Source organism: Giraffa tippelskirchi, chromosome 8 (assembly GCF_054371585.1).
Source record: "Giraffa tippelskirchi isolate mGirTip1 chromosome 8, T2T-mGirTip1v1.2.pri, whole genome shotgun sequence".
Classification (NCBI taxonomy): domain Eukaryota; kingdom Metazoa; phylum Chordata; class Mammalia; order Artiodactyla; family Giraffidae; genus Giraffa; species Giraffa tippelskirchi.
This window is the reverse complement of record NC_137282.1, coordinates 141147842-141169074: the sequence shown is the minus strand read 5'-3', so window position 1 is coordinate 141169074 and position 21233 is coordinate 141147842. Positions and strand designations below refer to the sequence as shown.

General features: G+C 40.6%; 1 protein-coding gene across 1 annotated transcript; it reads left to right on the top strand.

Annotated features, from left to right (window-relative positions):
• LOC145516259 (HLA class II histocompatibility antigen, DQ alpha 2 chain-like) lies at window positions 1-9892 on the top strand. Its single transcript, XM_081517394.1, has 5 exons — window positions 1-111; window positions 3523-3774; window positions 5825-6106; window positions 6344-6518; window positions 6690-9892. Exons 1-4 carry the CDS (start codon window positions 33-35, stop codon window positions 6496-6498), a joined length of 768 nt encoding a protein of 255 aa, XP_081373520.1. The 5' UTR covers window positions 1-32; the 3' UTR covers window positions 6499-6518; window positions 6690-9892.
• The last annotated feature ends 11341 nt before the right edge of the window (window positions 9893-21233 follow it).

Genomic DNA, 21233 nt, shown 5'->3' with positions numbered 1-21233 from the left:
AGAACAACAACTGAGACTACCCTGAGTAGAGGATGGTCCTGAACAGAGCTCTGATTCTGGGGACCCTAGCCCTGACCACCATGATGAGCCCCAGTGGAGGTGAAGACATTGTGGGTGAGTGCATGGTTGAAGGATGTGGGGACTAGAGATGTGGAACAGGGAATCAGAGGAAAAAAGAGATTGGCCTAGAAATAGTAGAGACTCCTAAAGTATTCTCACTATTAAGTAAATCTAAAAATTATAGTCATTCCTCCTTCAGGAGATCAGAGTCCAGATCCACTCTCTTTGCTATCTGTGCTGTTGCAGAGTTCACCAAGGTCATTACTCAGTTTCTGATATTGGATCCAGTGAATATGTCCTGGAGAGTTCACAATTACCTCCAACACTAAAGATATTTCCACAAGTAGATGCTCTGTTACAAAAAGTTCATGAGCTGTTGCTCCTAAATTTCTCTGAACAACTTTTGAAGCTTTTTGTATATTTCTCCTAGAGTTTATCTGAGGTAAATAATTTCATGAATTATGAATACTGTGCAGATACAAAGAAGGGTGACCTTTTCTTAGTCTCAGATCTACATACGTTTCCATGCTGACATCTGGCACAGGTGGGGATGGGTGAGTGGGGCCAGCTGAGTGCCTTCACATAAGGCATTTTACCACACAGTCATCATTTAATCTTCGTTAGTTTACATATGTCACCTCACAAATAATCGAATAAAATAGGTGTGTAGAAATGCTTTCTAAGTATTAAAGACATAAACATCAATGACTATTCTTATTTTTAAATTGCTAGTATCACAAGTGTATCTTCATATTTTTCTTTAACAAAGTAGAGAATATCTCTATTTTTATTTTAAAATTGAGAACTTTATGATGAAAACTTGGTGAATTAAATTATATTATTCTCAAATTGTCAACTCAAATTACTTATCTTTCAATTCATTTAAGGAAGACCTGTAAGAGGGAAACCGATTAAGAACAAGTTAATTACATAGTTCCTTAAGCCTCTCTAGTCAAAGCTATGGTTTTTCCATTAGTCATGTATGGATGTGAGAGTTAGACTATAAAGAAAACTGAGCGCCGAAGAATTGATTCTTTTGAACTGTGGTGTGGGAGAAGACTCTTGAGAGCCCCTTGGACTGCAAGGAGATCCAACCAGTCCATCCTAAAGGAAATTAGTCGAATATTCATTAGAAGGACTGATGCTGAAACTGAAACTCCAATACTTTGGCCACCTGAAGCAAAGAACTGACTCTTTGGAAAAGACCCTGCTGCTGGGAAAGATTGAAGGTGGGAGGAGAAGGGGATGACAGACGATGAGATGGTTGGATGGCATCACCAACTCGATGGACATGAGTTCGAGCAAGCTGTGGGAGTTGTTGACAGACAGGGACGCCTGGCATGCAGCAGTCCATGGGGTCGCAAAGAGCTGGACACGACTGAGCGACTGACCTGACTTAGGCCCCTCTGCCTTTGCTGTCCCCCTCTTTCCACCTTCTCTTCTTCTATTCCTTTATTCTCCTTTCCTTCCAGGATCCATCCCTGGCTCATACCTCTGTTGTTTCATAGACAGGAAGAGTGGGTTTGTAAAAGACCAAAGTAAAAAGCCAGGTCATTCAAAAGGAAAAGGAAATGGAGTTTAATCTTCAACAACTTTACTAATCATGGCAGCTCCCATTCTAACTTTTGTGGTAGTGAAGGCTTCACCTGCTTCTCCAGAGCACTTCCACATTTCCTCAGCATCACACAAAAGTGCCCTTGTCAGACTTGACTTACACTTTAGGCACAATAGGCACAGTGCCGAGAGCCTGCATTGCTTATAGGGCCCCATAAATTTATTTTTCTCTTAAAATTAGAAGAAAAAGCTTTAGGCTTGGGGGAAATATTTTAGTTTTTAATGCAACCTAAATTATATTTTTCTTTGTACCAATATGGTTTTAAAACACATTTTTAATATTTTTATAAAAGTAGGGACTTAGCAAAAACAATAGTGCTTAGGGCTCACAAATCATAATGCCCCTCTGGTCCCCACTGATTCTGAATTTCTTATGGTTCTACTACTTTTATGTCTGTCAGATTTTCCCCAAATCTCTGTAATTCTTGAGAACATCATTTGACATTCAATACACATTTTTGAGCACACAGTTCAGCTCAGTTCAGTCGCTCAGTCGTGTCTGACTCTTTGCGACCCCATGGACTGCATGCCAGCATGCCAGGATTCCCTGTCCATCACCAACTCCCGGAGCTTGCTCAAACTCATGTCCATTGAGTCAGCGATGCCATCCAACCATCTCATCCTCTGTCGTCCCCTTCTCCTCCTGCCTTTAATCTTTCCCAGCATCAGGCTATTTTCCAGTGAATCATTTCTTCACATCAGGTGGCCAAAGTATTGGAGCTTCAGCTTCAGCATCAGTCCTTCCAATGAATATTCAAGACTGATTTCCTTAAGGATGGACTGGTTGGATCTCCTTGCAGTCCCAGGGACTCTCAAGGGTCTTCTCCAACACCACAGTTCAAAAATATCAATTCTTCGGCACTCAGCTTTCTTTATGGTCCAACTCTCACCTCTATACATGACTACTGGAAAAGCCATAGCACAGAGAAAACTAAATTTGAGGGATTCAAAGATAAAAGAGACTTCTCTAGTGCCTCAGATGGTAAAGAATCTGCCTGCAATGCAATAGACCTGGGTTCGATCCCTAGGTCAGGAAGATTCCCTGGAGAAGAGAATAGCAACCCACTCCAGTATTCTTGCCTGGAGAACTCCATGGACAGAGGAGCCTGCCGGGCTACAGTTCATGAGGTCACAGAGAGTCGGAAAAGACTGAGCTACTTTCACTTTCAAAGATAAAAAATGTGCTTTCTGTCCCCTACAGGATGCACAGATTAGTGATAGAAATGGTGCAGGAAGCAGAAGGACCATTGCTGAGCAGGACAGTGGATCCAGCTGAGGCTGAAACTAAAAGTGACTTAGTTCCAGTTGACCCAGTGATGAGATGCTCTTTAGCAACAGCTGGCAACCCAGGACAAGTACCAGACAGAAAGGATATTACATATGTGCTCATGCTTATTCTCTCAGTCATGTCCAACTCTTTGCAACCCCATGGACTTCAGCCTGCTAGGATCCTCCATCCATGGGGATTCTCCAGGCAAGAATACTTTAGTGGGTTGCCAGCCCTCCTCCAAGGGATCTTCCCAACCCATGGATTGAACCCAGGTCTCCCACATTTCAAATGGATTCTTTACTGTCTGAGCCACCTGGGAAACCCATATTACATACATATTACTGTCTGAAAAAGGAGTCAAGAAGGTGAATTGCAGAGATAAGGAGGCTTCATTGCAAGGCCTTTTAACTAAGTAAACAACTACCAACACTGAGCAGGGAGGAAGCAGGTGCTGGGATTTTATCTAGAGAATGTGCCACAGATGAAGCCCAGTGTTTGAAAGTCAATTTCTCCTGTCACTTTGTTTAATAAGGTTTTTTTCTCTCTGTTTTTCCACTTTCCTGCTCCTCACCCCGAATCGGCTGACCATGTTGGCTCCTATGGCATAAGCATATATCAGTCTTATGGTCCCTCTGGCCAGTACACCCATGAATTTGATGGAGATGAACAGTTCTATGTGGACCTGGAGAAGAAGGAGACTGTCTGGAAGCTGCCCCTATTTAGCAGAATGTTAAGTTTTGACCCACAGGGTGCGCTGAGAAACATAGCTATCATGAAACGCCACGTGGACTTCCTGACTAAATTCTCCAACTCTACTGCTGCTACCAATAGTACGTGTTCACCATTCTGCCCCTCTTTGTTGATCTACCACTTCATATCAGGCCTCACTCCCTTCTTCCTTAAGGATAGATATCCTTTACTCCTTTCCAAGGAGTCTCTAGATTTTCTCACAGTAATTGCTGAACCTCATCTTCTCCTATTTTACAAATCATTAGGCTGGCCAAAAGGTTCCTTCAGTGTTTTAAGTAAAAATAAAAGACATTTATTTCATTTGCACCAAAAACTTTATTGAATAGCATGTTCTCCATTCTGTTGCACTACCTTCTGCCATTTTTCAGGAAAACTTCATAATTCCATCTTCCCAGAGCTTTTTATTTTTGAGCAAAGAACTGTTCCAAGTATCCTTTACAGTTTTCCAGGGAACTGAAATTTTTCCATTAAAAGAATTTTGTAAAAACTGAAATAAATGGACATTTTAAGATACAATGTCTGGTGAATATGGCAGATGAATCAGAACTTCTTAGCCAAGCTGTAACAGTTTTTGCCTGGTCATCAAAGGAACATTCAGTCTTGTATTATTCTGATGGAAGATTATGCATTTTTCTGTTGACTAATTTTGGTTGGTTTTCCTCGAATACTGAATTTAGTTGGTCTAGTTGGGAGCAGTACTTGTTGGGATTAATTCTCTGGTTTTCCAGAAGGAGCTCATAATAGAGAACTATCTTCCAATCCCATTATATACAAAACATCACCTTCTTTGGATGAAGACTGGCCTTTGGTGTGGTTGGTGATGGTTCATTTCACTTGTCCCACAACCTCTTCCATTCCACATTATTATACAGTACCCACTTTTTACTACCCATCACAATTTGTTTTAAAAACAGAATGTTTTCATTACATTTAAATAGAGAATCACTTGCGGAAATATGGTCAAGATTTTTTTTTAGCTTATATGGAACCCAAACATCAAAAGCAACAAATGACATAACCAAGCTGGTGCAAATTATTTTCAAAGCTTGATTTGGATATTTCTGGTATATTGGTTATCTCTCAAATGGTATAATGTTGATTGTTCTCAATTAATATCTTGATTTGATCGCTATCAACTTCAACTGGTCTACCCAATTGTGGAACATTGTCCACTGAGAAATCTCCAGTACAAAACTTTGCAAACCACTTTTGACATGTTCAATCACAGTACCTTCTCCATATGCTGCACAAATATTTCAGTTGTGTTTTTACCATTCTTGAAATAATCAAGCATAATACATTAAAAATGTTGCTTTTTTCCTTCCATCTTCATTATCAAAATGGCTACACAAAAATTCAACAATTTTGATAAGTTTTTTAAATGCACACTGATATGACAGCTCTTGAGAATCCCTTGAACAGTGAGGAGATCAAACCAGTAAATCCTAAAGGAAATCAACCCTCAATATTCATTTGAAGGATTGATGCTGAAGCTGAAGCTCAAATACTTTGGCCACCTGATGCAAAGAGCGGACTCAGTGGAAAAGACCTTGATGCTGGGAAAGATTGAGGGCAGGAGGAGAAAGGGGATGACAGAGGATGTGGTGATGGGATGGCATCACCGACTCAATGGATATGAGTTTGAGCAAACTCTGGGAGATGGTGAAGGACAGAGAACCCTGGTGTGCTGCAGTCCATGGGATTGCAGAGAGTCGGATACGACTTAGGGACTGGACAACAACAATGACAGCTGTCACGATACAATCTAACAAAATTGTTCTGACTGAAGTTAGAGACAACTGAGCACTACTAGAACCATGGTACAGAAAAAAAATCAAATGAACCTTTTGGCCAGTGCAATATATATTTCTATGATCCCTGCTCCCATAATGCAATCTTTGACTCTTTCAAAGAGAGGTCCCATAGAGTTTCTACCCCAGAGGCAAGTCCTCAAAAAGAAGAGGACGGGGATAAATCAGAGGCAGTGCATACTGGCTCCCAGCAGAAGGGAAACAAGAACTCCTGCACTATCAGATTGGAAAACGTTAGTGGGAGGGCTCCCCCAGGATGCAATGCAGAATCACGGCAGAGCTATTCCTATTTCACATCCATGCTGTTTCTTCACCATAGAGGTTCCTGAGGTGACTGTGTTTTCCAAGTCTCCTGTGACGCTGGGCCAGCCTAACACCCTCATCTGTCATGTGGACAACATCTTTCCCCCTGTGATCAACATCACATGGTTGAGGAATGGGCACTCAGTCACAGTGGGTGTTTCTGAGACCAGCTTTCTCATCAAGAGTGATTATTCTTTCCTCAAGATCAATTATCTCACCTTCCTCCCTTCTGATGATGATGTTTATGACTGCAAAGTGGAGCACTGGGGCCTGGATGAGCCACTTCTGAAACACTGGGGTATGTAGAGATTCCATCCCTTTTGGTACCTTCTTTTCTCTGTCAGGTCCAGAACATCATGTTTGTTATCCCCTAATCCTCATGGCCTTAAACTTTGAGGGATTCTAATGATAGACCTCACTCTCTTCCCTAAGCTCCATGCCCCAAGTCTGTAGAACCAATCCCTCTTCACCTCATCCCTCATACACACTCAGAAACAGTCTGTATTGTGACTTCCACAAAACTTCACTTTTGCAGAGCCTGAGATTCCAGCCCCTATGTCAGAGCTGACAGAGACTGTGGTCTGTGCCCTGGGGTTGACCATGGGCCTCGTGGGCATCATAGTGGGCACCATCTTCATCATCCAAGGCCTGCGCTCAAGTCATCCTTCCAGACACCAGGGGCCCTTGTGAGTCACACTCCAGAAGAGCAGGTAAGAATTCAGATCTTTTAAGAACTGGAGACTGTACATGAGGAAGGAAAGTGAGAGCAGGTTGTGGACACAAATGTGGTTGAAAAGTTGTAGAATAGGGATAGGGCAAGATGATGGCACAGAAGCCACATAGGATCCACCAATCTTGATCTCATATCTGTCTTATTGCAGATACACTGCCCGTCTATGTGGATATGCCAGAAGAGTGGATACGCCAGATGACCTAGAACTATTTTGGGGCCAAATTCATCATATACCTTCTCTCCTCCTACACTCCTCCTCGCACTTTTTTCCTCTGGGAGTTAAGATGCTATATCATCTCACATACCCTCAGAATTCTCTCTGTGACCTTCTAGTACTTTTTCTTTTTTCAAGTATTACCTACTATGGGATCCCTAAGATACCCCACTCAGCAGCCTAATTCTCCAATGGCCTTTAGCTAATGTATCTATGGAAGCAATAAATCCCTTGGGTCTTTAGCTATTTTTTTTTCTATCTCTCATCTCTGGGCTGACTAGGACCATGGCCTCTTACGCTTTAAGCTTGTTTAATCTCATTTCCCAGATTATGTTGCATACCCAGTAACAGAGGAGTGACCTGTATAGACTGATAACATTTAGCTATCTTGTTGCTGTTGTTGTTTAGTCACTAAGTCATGTCCAATTCTTTGCAACTCCATTTACCAGGCTCCTCTGTCCATGGAATTTCCCAGGCAGGAATACTAGGGTGGGTTGCCATCTCCTTCTCCAGGGGATCTTCTCAATCCAGGAATTGAACTTGTGTCTCCTGCATTGGCAGGTGAATTCTTTACTACTGAACCACCAGAGAAGCCCATTTTGCTATCTTATCTGAGGTTAATATTTCTGTCTTCCTTTTGTTCCCATTCTTGGTCACTGCCACCACCCCCCCCAATTTGGGCATCAGTGAAAGTAATATATACCCTCTACCTTTGGTGTAGATTTGTTAGAAATCAAAAACCATTAAGTTCATTTGTACTCATTTTAATATTACTTTTAAAGTTATGATAGAAGAATGTTAGGAGAAATGAATTTTAAATCTCAAAAGTATCAAGAGTCAAAGTTAGTTTCCAAAACTTTTAATTTTTAACTAATGAATAGTGACAGGAGAAATTTTCTTCTCCTCTCCTCACACTTGAAAAGATAAGAATTATCTAGGCAGGCAAACAAATGCAAGTTTGTTAGGAAAACATTAGAATAATACAATAAAGCAGGTATTTGAGAAGGACCAAATATTTTGTCCTTAGTTAGGGTTAGTAACAACAGGAAAAGGGATGGGGTAGAGACCACAGACATATTTAAGAACACAAGTATAGTTTGCTTCATCTCTTACATGAATTCCTGCTAGAAAACCACATGGACTTTCCAGACATGGCACGCGCAGGACAGTAGCGTGAATATGGCTGCAGAATGTTTCTAGGAAGATAACCTAAGCCTAGTTCACTGAATCTCTGTCCATTGCTGTGCACCTGAAGAGCAACAAAACACCCCAATATCCCCAGCCCCTGCCCCTCACCCCTCCTGGCTAAGGGAAACATAAACATACAAGGGAGAAATCCAGGGAGGGACAATACAGTTGAAGCAATGTAGCAGCAGCTATGGGCACTGTATCCTCCTCTAGAGTCGCTGCCTCTTAGTGAAACTCCATTCTCTGACTCTCCTGCGTGTGTCCAAGACCTCACTCTTGGAAGTGTATGTGACTTGGCTTGAAGTCATTTTTGCCCTTGAAAATGTTATAGGCACTTGCCTCAGTCTTTCCATTCTGCAGTTACTAATTCCATATTTTGCATTGCAGATGGTATTGTGAAAACAGCTATGAAATGTATGAGATTGTATCTGCCCACGTCATCTGTATCAGTGAGCTTAAAATGTTAAGTGGGAACTAAAGACACAATATGAACACAGTAACTGACACAGCAGAGTTTGGGACATGCTGCATGCATACTAAGTTGCTTCAGTCGTGTCCAACCCTTTGCAACCTGATAGACTGTAGTCTGCCAGGCTCCTCCGTCCATGGGATTCTCCAGGCAAGAATACTGGAGTGGGTTGCCGTGTCCTCCTCCAGGGGATCTTCCCAACCCAGGACCTGAACCCACTACTCCTGCATCTCCTGCATTGACAGGCGGGTTCTTTACCACTAGTGCCACCTGAGAAGCCCAGAGTTTGGAGCAAAGAAACCTAAATCCAAACCCAGGACTCAGTGCTTTATAGTTAGTATTTAAAAACACTGGCAAAGTATCTAACATGAGTCTTATTTTTTTCATATCCATAAAGTGGGAATGATAATATTGATACTTTCTTTGCAGAGTTATTAACAGGATTTAAATAATCTTGTTATGTAGGAAATCTTTTACACATAGTATACAAACACATTTTAAAAATTGCCAGTTATAATTAATTTATTTAAAATAATGGATTACATGAAACGTATTTTTGTTTCTCTGAGTCCTTTAATGACTTCTGAGATTCAAACATGGAAATAAAGATTAATTTCTTTTCATATGTTATTGGAGAATTTTTTCCTCTCCAGAATGAGAGAGGCTGAGAGAATAGATAGCATATAGTGGTCAGTGATATATCATTGGTCGAGGGGTTGTTAAAAGAACTCTTAGGGCAAGTTGTAATACTTTATTTTGAATTTTTACTCTCTAATAAAATATATGTACTTTCCTTATGCTTATAAAGTTTTAGCCAAGCTATTTTATGTTATTATTTAGTTAAGCTATTTTATATGCTTTATAAAACAGATCTTTATCCATGCTTACTTTGAAAAACAGGTGGAAGATTAAAAGCTTCCTATGAGGCAGAAGCAAGAGAATAATTTAAAATACAGACTAAGAATTAGTAAACACAAGGAACGTGAACCAGAGGTCAACATGAAAATGTAGGTAAAAGAGCACAGAGGATTTTAGGACAGTAAAATCATTCTGTATGATACCACAGTGCTGGATCCATGTCATTATACATTTTTCCAAACCCATAGAATGTATAACATCAAGAGTGAACCCTAATGTAAACTACAGACTTTAAGTGATAATGATGTGTCAATGTAGGTCCATCAATTGTAACAAATATACCACATTCTCTGTTAGGAGATGTTGATAAGAGGCGAAGTTATGCATAGTAAAGCAGGGGATATGTGGGAAATCTCTGTATCTTCCATCTAATTTTGCTAAATACCTAAAACTGCTCTAAAATAAGTATATTTAAAACAATAATATAAAAGATTATCAATCATGATCCAAAATGTGTAAAATAAAAATTTTAGCATGAAAAAAATGTGGGTTACCTAAAAATACATAAATGTGCTCAGAATTTTTTTGGCAATAGAATTTCAAATAAATGTTTTGTAAATGGCAATGACTCATGAGGTAAGAACCCATAATTTTGGAGATGGCATTGTATATTTATGTATATGTGTTATATTAATATAAAGTTATATTGAATATCACTATTACCAGTGTCCCAGAAATATACAAGTGCTGTCCTTCACAGACTCCTTCCCCAGGATGTACTAAGAAAAGCAAATTTTTGGTAAGTGCATTTTATAAAAGAGATTTATTCAAGAAGTCTTCACATAAGTTTTAAAATAGCAAGAAAGTGAAAGTCACTCAGTCGTGTCTGACTCTGCAATCCCATGGACTGTAATCCATGGAATTCTCCAAGCCAGAATATTGGAATGGGTAGCCTTTCCCTTCTCCAGGGGATCTTCCCAACCCAGGGATCGAACCCAAGTCTCTCGCATTGCAAGCAGATTCTTTACCAGCTGAGCAACCAGGGATGCCCAAGAATACTGGAGTGGGCAGCCTATCCCTTCTCCAACAGATCTTTCCAACCCAGGAATCGAACTGGGGTCTCCTTCATTGCAGGCAGATTCTTTACCAACTGAGCTATCAGGGAAGCCCAAGTTTAAAATAGCAAAACTAAAACTAATTCTAAAAGATAACAGCAAATATTTAATTTTGTCAATCAAAAGTTAAAAGTGGTATCACCACATGACATTACTGTAAAAAAGCTCATAATCAGTCCTCATGGTTTAAATTTGTGATTTTTGAACAATTATATGTATTATTTAAATTATTTCAGATTGCATGCATGAAGTATGACTATTATTATTTAATATGCTTCTATTTTCAATTTACATAATTGAAAATTACATACAATATTTCAGGTTTGTAGCTACTACATACAAAACAAGGATTTTGAAGGATTTAATTTTACAAATCAAGCACTTTACACACAGCCTGGCACAAAGTAAGCAGTCAGTGTGTGCATACTCAGTCATGTTCAACTCTATGAGACCTCAAGGACTGTAGACCACCAGGTTCCTCTGTCCATGGGATTTTCCAAGCAAGAATACTGGAGTGGGTTGCCATTTCCTCCTCCAGGGGATCTTCCCAACCCAGGGACAGAACTCACGACCCTATGTCTCTGCATTGGCAGGCAAATTCTTTACCACTGAGCCACCTGGGAAACCCAAATAAGCAGTTAACAGGTGCTAACAACTGGTGTTACTGTCATTTTCTAGAATCCAAACCACAAATCTCATGGTGAATTACATCACAGGGATGCAGCCTACAAAATCCAGCATAAGGGAAGTACAGCTGGACAAACAACTGCACTTCTTTAGCAAATAATTAGAAAGGAAAAATAAAGATCAGAGAAACTACACATTAAAATAATGAAATATATCAACTAAATGCTAGGGTTTCATATTCATATTTAAACAAAACAACTGTTAAAAAATTATTGTGAGACAGTCAGAAAAGTTGAACACTGAACATATTAAGGAATTATTTATCTGATTCTAGGTGCAATGATGACATTATTATAGTTGTGTTTCTAAAAAGTCATTTTATTTCATATTTTCATAATAAAATATTATGAATGAAATGATACAACTTTGAGATTATCTTCCAAATAATCCAGTTTGCATGTGAGATTAAGTAGATGGGTTTACAAAATTTCTCATGACTTGATAATTCTATTTATTTATTTTTGGGCTGCACGAGATCTTCATTGCTTTGGGTGGGCTTTCAGTAGTTGCAGCAAATGGGGGTTACCCTTCACCGCGGTGCTCAGGCTTCTCATTGTGGTGGCTTCTCTCGTTGCAGAGCACAGGCTCTAAATGCTCAGGCTTCAGTAGTTGCAGTATGAGGACTCAGTGGTTGCAGCTCCCAGGCTCTAGAGCATGGGCTCAGTAGTTGTGGCACACAGGCCTTGCCAGGGCTTAATTGCTCCATGGCAAGTAGAATCTTCCTAGATCAGGAATTGAACCCATGTCCCCTGTACTGGCAGGCAGATTCTTACCCACTGCACCACCAGGGAAGTGCCTTGATAATTTTAAAACTGGACTATTGATACAGAATACTTTTCTCCCTACCACTGAACAGAGTTGAAATTTTCCATAATACAAAGTTTTTTTAAAGATTATTCTGGGAAAGTAAAAAAAAAAAAGTAGGCAGAGAAGCACACTCTTTGAAGTTATATTGGCTTTTAAAGTTTTTCCTCAGGTTTACAACACTGAGGATACCTCGAGTATACAAATGCTAATCCAAACTATAGGAAACTCTCAGAAATGTAACCCTAAAGAATATGTATGCAGTAAGGAATAATAGCAAAAGAAAGCAAAGTAACATTTCCTTTATTATTGGCTGGATTAATCCCCAAACTTTGTCAATATAATAATTAATTCAATAAATAATGCAAAAATGGCCAAGTACCTGTGCTGCAATACATACCCCACTATGTTCTCAGTGTATTAAAATAATGTAAAAACAGACACATTCATTGTCTTCAAAGAATGCACAGTCCAGTGGGAGGAAATGTACATATATAAAATAATTCCACAAAGGCATAATCACAAGCTCTGAAGAATTTACAATGGAAAATAAAAAGATAACACAAGAGAGTATTGCACAGACACCAGGTATAATTTGGCAGGGTTTAGGGAAGATTTGAAGAAATCTATCTTGAGATGAAATAAGATAGTGTATAGTATATGGAGAACAAGGGTAAGGAGGGCAGAGCAAATGTTTGAGAAAATCTTGCAATATGAAAGAGAAAATGAGAATGAAATGAAAATTATCATAGACTTAGTAGAGGAGGTTCGTGTAAGAGCAAATAAACTTGTTTAAACTTTAAAGTCTTTCTCATTAGAAGTATTAGAAGGGAAAAGTTATTGCATGTATAAAAGCAATAATGACGGTTAAAATGAAAAAATTAGTAGAAAACTTAGAAAATTAAATTAAGACAATCTCTCTGAAATTCTTCTTAAAAAGTCAAAGAAATGTAATGTATGGTAGAAAAGATAAGACATAGAGAATAGACCCATGAAATCTATTGTTGTTGTTACATCAAGTAACAAAGCTAGAGACAGAAACAGAAAATTAAAGGGGAATATCACCAAAGCAAATAATAAGGGGAAATTTTCCAGATATAAAGGAATTAACTCTTTACATGAAAGAGGACTGTCAGATATATAGCAAAGTTAATGGGAAAAAAAAGAAAAACCTCATTTCCTAAATACATAATTAAAATTTTTTCAAAAGCTCAAGCTTTAACAGAAGGCCATAAAATATCCTAGTGGAGGCAAAAAAATAAAACAAACTGACAACAGACAAAAAGTCAGACTGCCAGATACTTCTATCATTAAGATAATGAGAAAGATCAGAAGGTTCTAACTGAAAATTATCTTCAATTAATAAACATATACCTTTTTCAAAATCTTAATAGGCATGAAGAAAGAATAAAAATACTGTTAGACATGAAAGGATATAAATTACCTAAAACACATAATTTTACTGATGTTAATTAAAAATTTGACTTAGTAAAGTGAAATTTTTGTTCAGGAAATAGAAAGAAGGGGAAACCAAGAAACAGTGGATTCAATCCAGGATGTTACTGAAGAGACCCTACTACCGCAAGCAACTCCACAGGAAGCCCAAGATACTAGACCACATAAATGATTATAAAGTGATTTAAAAAAAAAAAACTTGCAACTTTTAGGATTAAGCTAATAGCAAGGCCCAGAGACAATCATTGCTACAGTAGAATGTCAATATTTTAGAAAGTGCAGACACCTTCATTTGACAAGTGGAAAAATAAAGGAGGAAAAAGGAAGGATAGTTATGCCAATATCTTCATCTTCTAAGAAGGGGGATGAGAAACATTGTCCACATTGAAGGGAAGAAGACACAAAAACAAATATATTTAAATTACAATAAAAACTGAAAGAAGAATTACATGACTCATGATTTTAGAAGTTGGGCTGTTATGCAGTCACAAAAATGTCCAAAGTATAACCCACAAGGAGTTCTGACACTGCAAGAGCCCTCCAGAGTTGACCCAATTCCTAGCAGGGCTCAGGACCTTTATAGTCCTGCAATGAGCAATCATTGAAGGTGAATTCCCCTGGGAAGGGGAATGAAACTGGATGAGACAGTTCTCCTCACCTTGAGTGAGTGAGTGTTAGTCGCTCAGTCGTATCCAACTCGTTGTGACCCCATGGACTGTAGCCTGCCAGGCTCCTCTGTTCATGGAGTTTTCTAGAATACTGCAGTGGGTTGCCATTTCCCTCTCCAGGAGATCTTCCCGACCCAGGGATTGAACCCAGGTCTCCTGCATTGCAAGCAGGTTCTTTTACCATCTGAGCTACCAGGAAAGCTCTTCTCCCCTCAGGTAATTCCAAAGGAGAACGAACAACTGAGGGCTGTCAGACAGAAACATTCCCAACATTCCCAGAGACTAGGTGGATCAGGACAGCATGCCCTGCAGAAGCACTGTTCTAGTCATTGGGAATACTTATATTGTCAGGTGGAAAAAAACAAACAAATAAATAAACATTTTTAAAAATTCATCACCTCTTAACTTCCATTAACTCCACTGACTCATCTTTCAACTTGTGAACTCTGTTCCTTCAGTTAAACATTTAAGTATAGTCAGGAAGGACTGATGTTGCAGTAAAATCTTCAGTTCAGTTCAGTTCAGTCACTCAGTCATGTCCGACTCTTTGTGACTCCATGAACCACAGCACGCCAGGCCTCCCTGTCAGTCACCAACTGCTGGAGTCTATCCAAACCCATGCCCATTGAGTCGGTGATGCCATCCAACCATCTCATCTTAAACTGCAGTAGAAGTTTAATCTCAGTGGCTTAACTCACTAAAGGCAACTCAGTTCCACAGTCATTCAAGAGATTGAGTTTATGGAGTTTTTAACACCTTGCAACACCATCATCTCAACAATGGTTTCCAGGCTTGCAGTAGTAGGGAAAGCAGGCAGAGCTTATACTCACTTTTAAGTTTCTTTGGCTGGTGCCAGTCACATGACTCCAACCCAACTTCAGAGGAGGCTGGGAAATATACAGAAGCTTATGGAATATTGGTGAACACTACTGTCCTTGGCTGATATGACTGAAGGTAAGATCAAGTGCTCGTGACAAGCAAGTTGTTTTCTAGTACACCCATACACTTTAAGGTACTTGGCTACTAAGACTTGAGGGTTTTGTGAGTAAACTTGTTTATAAAAGACGTACTTGTTATTTTTAACTAAATTCTCAGTAAAGGATTATATTTCCCAGTGAAATCTGGGGGCACTGGAAGGATGGAAAGAAAACTTTAACCTCTCATTAAGAAGGAATCTTTGAGCACTGGGTCTGTGAGACAATGTTGCACTATAAGAATATCATAGAATATGCCTGACCTTTCACTCCTATAATAAGTCTTATATTTCAACTAGAAAAGTCAGATCTTGATGTTTCCCTAAACTCTGAACCTGATTCAATCACCAGTCCTGCCTCTTGTCTTTGCAGGGTCAAAATCAAAGAGTTACATATAGGGCAAGGGTTCCCTGGACACCCAGCACAAGCCCTCCCAATTTCCCCATGATGTCACTCTCTCTTTACTCCTATTGTGAGTGGCAATGCCTACCTTGAGGAAAGTGACAAAGTCAGCACAAAACTTCTGACTCCACTCAGCATCTTGCTCTGGAAAGATTCAGACTATGACCTTGGGGAGCAAAAACTGGAGTCTTCACACTGCACAACATCCCTGGATAATGACGTGCAGTACAGCCTGGGAGATAAAGGTCCCAAGAAAGCCTACTTCCTCAGGTACAGTGTGTGGCTGAGAGAACAGGGAAAAGAGGATGCTTGCTCCTCAGTGGCATAGCCATCATGACCTCAAAGATAAGCTCCCAGCCACTCATCTTAAAAAACAAATCCCAGAGACTGGGATGAAGACCATTTTTCTGGACTGGGTCAATGTCTAAGGAGTCACAATGTATAGTGATGATGTCCTTAACACCTGGGAAGAGAGTGTCATCATGAATCAATAGGTGATTATGTTCACAGACAAGAGGAGCTCGCTCCATCTTCCGAGAATTCCAGCTCGGTAATGCCATCAGGCGACCATGCAGGAGACAAGTGTTGGGAGAGTTGTGAGATGGCACTCAGTGAGGGACCCTTAAGCCAGAGGGACCTTTGCCATTCATCCTTGTGCGGTCCACAAGAACAAAGTGCCCTTTATGCCACTCCACACTGAGGGGCTTTGGAGACTGGGATGCTCCATGTGACATCTCCATGCTGGGAATTCATTTTCAGTAACAAGGATCTGGGAAATCCAGCCCCTGTTCCCAATAAAGGGGTTGGGCAAATGCCAGATTTCTGCATGCCATGCGCAAGATGATGTTTCTGAGAGGTGTGTGTGTTACCCAGGCTGAGCCACCCAGAACCTTTCCTAAAATGATTAAAACTCTGGTAGACACTCTAGAAACATACAATAGAGATGGGATCATACACACAGATAAGCTGTGAGGTAATGAGAAAGATGCACAAAATAGAGATGCAGAAAGAAGCACAGAGAGGAGGCGGGGCTAAGATGGCGAAGGAATAGGACGGGGAGACCACTGTCTCCTCCACAAATTTATCCAAAGAACATCTGAACGCTGACCAAACTTCACAAAACTACTTCTGAAGGCTGGCTGAGGACGTCAGGCTTCCACAAAAACTGCGCATTATCTTCAATAGAGGTAGGAGAAATTATAAAAGATAAAAAGAGAGACAAAAGAGTTAGGGACGGAGACCCGTCCCGGGGAGGGAGTCGTAAAAGAGGAGGAATTTCCAAGCACCAGGAAACCCTCTCACCGGCGGGTGTGGGGGAGGATTTTTTATCTCGGAGGGCAACGTAACTGGGAGGAAAAAATAAATAAAATCCACAGATTACGTGCCTAAAGCAACTCCCAGCAAAGAACCCCAGACGCTCGCATCATCCGCCACCAGCAAGTGGGGGCTGAACGGAGAGGAGCGGGCGGCACTGCCTAGGGTAAGGACCGGGCCCGAGTGCCCCGAGGGCAATCTGAGGGAGCTAACGTGAGATAGTAACCTAAACTGTGGGACAGCGAGAGAGAAAGAACTATCCCGCGAAAAGCCCAACTCTAAGGCACTGCCGGCCCGCTCACAGAACAAAGGACTGAGCGATACCAGAGGAGAGCCAGCCGGCTGCGGACCGCCCCATCCCCCGCCGGACACAGCGGGCAGGCGGGGCCCGCCAGAGCCGGAAAGGGGCAAACTCCGCTCCAGAGAGGGCACCCCCTACCAAACTACAAACAGGCTCCCAGTTTCTAAGCAAAGACTACCTGAGATCCCGGAGGGTCGACAGCCGCCGGGAGGGTCGCAGCCAGAGACCAGCTCCCCAGAACCGACACAAAGCACACCGGAGCCGGGCGCGCCCGTAAACCGAGGCGGGGACCAGGGAGGTGATAAGCCGCACCGCCCCAATAGGGGAGAGCGCCCTCGCCAAACTCCTGGCCGCCTGGGCAGCTCCGACCGGGAACGGCACAAGCCGCGGGCGAAACCGAGTCTGCGCCTTTGTGGAGTAACCGGGAGCCTGAATCTGAGCGGCTTAGACCTGGGAAGTGCTCGCAGCTCAGGGCCCGCTCCCCCGCCGAGTAACCTGAAGCCTGAGCAGGGTAGACGGGGAAAGCACACACGCCGTGAACGGGGGCGAACCCAGTGCGGCTGAGACACTGCGAGCTTACCACACACACGCCAGAATTGCAGTGTTCCTTCCTCCCCACAGCACGATTGAACAAGCGAACCTAAAGAGAACACCTCCACCGCTTTGTTGCAGGGCGGAAATTAGATACTGAAGAGATCTCCAAACAGAAGCCAAATAAACAGAGGGAAGCGCTTTGGAAGGGACAGGCCAACAGATTAAGATCCCTGTAGTTAATACCGACTGCATTGAAAAGGACCTATAGATCTTGAAAAGTATAAGCAGGAATAAGGATCTATCTAAAACTGAGCAGATCCCACACTGCTCACAACAGCTCCAGAGAAAGTCCGGGATATATATATTTTTTACTATTTTTTTTTTTTTAATTTTTGTTTTTTTTAATTAAAAAAAAAATTTTTTTTCTCTCTTCTTTCCTTTTTCTTCAAGTCCTCTATTACACCTTTAACTTTCATTTTCATAACCCACTATTAACTTGCAAAAAAAAAAAAACAACCCTATTTTTGAAGCAAACTACATACATATATCTTATACCTTTTGTGTTTTCTTTTTTTTAATTTTTTTTTCCTGTTCTACATTTTTTTACTGTTTCTTTTTTTACTGTTTTACTGTTTTTTTTTTTTTACACTGTTTCCTTTTTTTTTTTTAGATTGTAAGTTTTATAAGAGTCTAACCTCTACTCTAGATTTTTAATCTTTGTTTTACATATTTGATATCAACTTTGTACATTTAAGAACCCAATCTTTAGGACCCATTTTTACTCAGGAGTGTGATCACTGGCCTGATCACTCTCTCCCCTTATTGATGCTCTTTCTTCTCCCTCAGGGAACCTCTATCTCCCACCCTCCTCCTTCTCTTCTCAACCCAATTCTGTGAATCTCTGAGGGTGTTCTGGGTACCGGAGAACACTTCAGGAACAGGATACTGCCCAGATCTCTCTCTCCCCTCTTAATTCCTCCCTTTCTACTCATGCTCACCTCTGTTACCTTCCTCCCCCCTCTCTATGTATCTCTGTGAATCACTCTGAGGGTTCCAAACTGTGGAAAGCACAGAGGGAAGTGCTTACTGGCTAGATTGCTCTCTCCACATTTGAATTCCCCTCTTCCCCTCCTGGTCACCTCAATCCACCCCCCCCCCCCACCTCATCTCTCCATGTAACTCAGTGAACCTTTCTGGGTATCCCTCACTGTGGAGAATCTTTTCACCATTAACCTAAAAGTTTTATTATTGAGGCTGTATGGAAGGAGAAGTCTTCAGGCTACTGCAAGAATAAGACTGAAAGCCAGGGGAAAGATTAATTAATAAGAGACCATCCAATAGCCTCCATATATTCACTGAAACCAAGCTCCACCCAAGAGACAATAAGTTCCAGAGCAAGACATACCACGCAAATTCTCCAGCAACGCAGGAACATAGACCTGAGCATCAATATACAGGCTGCCCAGAGGCACACCAAATCCATAGACATCTCAAAAATTAATACTGGTCACTCCATTGCACTCTAGAGAGCAGAAATCCAGCTCCACCCACCAGAACACCAACACAAGCTCCCCCAACCAGGAAGCCTTGACAAGCCAACTGTCCAACCCCAACCGCAGTGAGGAACCTCCACAACAAAGAGGAACTTCATACTACCAGAATACAGAAGGGCCACGCCTAACACAGCAATCTAAACAAGATGAAAAGGCAGAGAAATACTCAGCAAGTAAAGGAAAATGAGAAATGCCCACAAAGCCAAACAAAAGAGGAGGAGATAGGGAATCTATCTGAAAAAGAATTTAGAATAAGGATAATAAAAATGATCCAAAATCTTGAAAGCAAAATGGAGTTACAGATAAATAGCCTGGAGACAAAGATTGAGAAGATGCAAGAAATGTTTATCAAGGACTTAGAAGAAATAAAAAGGAATCAATATAGAATGAATAATGAAATAAAGGAGATAAAAGACACTCTGGAGGGAACCAACAGTAGAATAACGGAGGCAGAAGATAGGATAAGTGAGGTAGAAGATAGAATGATGGAAATAAACGAAGCAGAGAGGAAAAAAGAAAAAAGAATCAAAAGAAATGAGGAAAACCTCTGGGACCTCTGGGACAATATGAAACGCCCCAACATTCGAATCATAGGAGTCCCAGAAGAAGAAGATAAAAGGAAAGGCCATGAAAAAATACTCGAGGAGATAATAGTTGAGAATTTCCCTAAATTGAGGAAAGAAATAGTCACAGAAGTCCAAGAAACCCAGAGAGTTCCAAACAGGATAAACCCAAGGCGAAACACCCCAAGACACATATTAATCAAATTAACAAAGATCAAACACAAAGAACAAATATTAAAAGCAGCAAGGGAAAAACAACAAATAACACACAAGGGGATCCCCATAAGGATAACAGCTGATCTTTCAATAGAAACCCTTCAGGCTAGAAGGGAATGGCAGGACATACTTAAAGTAATGAAAGAGAACAATCTACAACCCAGATTACTGTACCCAGCAAGGATCTCATTCAGATATGAAGGAGAATTCAAAAGCTTTACAGACAAGCAAGAGCTGAGGGAATTCAGCACCACCAAACCAGCTCTCCAGCAAATGCTAAAGGATCTTCTCTAAACAGGAAACACAGAAAGGATGTTTCAACACGAACTCAAAACAACAAAGTAAATGGCAACGGGATCATACTTATCAATAATTACCTTAAATGTAAATGGGTTGAATGCCCCAACCAAAAGACAAAGGGTTGCTGAATGGATACAAAAACAAGACCCCTATGTATGCTGTCTACAAGAGACCCACCTCAAAACTAGAGACACACACAGGCTGAAAGTGAAAGGATGGAAAAACATATTCCATGCAAACGGAGACCAAAAGAAAGCAGGAGTCGCAATACTCATTTCAGATAAAATAGACTTCAAAATAAAGGATGTGAAAAGGGACAAAGAAGGACACTACATAAAGATCAAAGGATCAATTCAAGAAGAAGACGTAACAATCATAAATATATATGCACCCAACATAGGAGCACCACAATATATAAGGCAAATACTAACAAGTATGAAAGGGGAAATTAACAATAACACAATAATAGTGGGAGACTTTAATACTCCACTCACGCATATGGATAGATCAACTAAACAGAAAATTAACAAGGAAACACAAACTTTAAATGATACAATAGACAAATTAGATTTAATTGATATTTACAGGAGTTTCCACCCCAAAACAATCAATTTTACCTTTTTCTCAAGTGCACATGGAACTTTCTCCAGGATAGATCACATCCTGGGCCATAAATCTAGCCTTGGTAAATTCAAAAAAATTGAAATCATCCCAGCCATCTTCTCTGACCACAATGCAGTAAGATTAGACCTCAATTACAGGAAAAAAACTATTAAAAGTTCCAACATATGGAGGCTAAACAACACGCTTCTGAATAACCAACAAATCACAGAAGAAATCAAAAAAGAAATAAAATTATGCATAGAAACGAATGAAAATGAAAACACAACAACCCAAAACCTATGGGACACTGTAAAAGCAATACTAAGGGGAAGGTTCATAGCAATACAGGCGTACCTCAAGAAACAAGAAAAAAATCAAATAAATCAACTAACTCTACACCTAAAGCAACTAGAGAAGGAAGAAATGAAAAACCCCAGGGTCAGTAGAAGGAAAGAAATCTTAAAAATTAGGGCA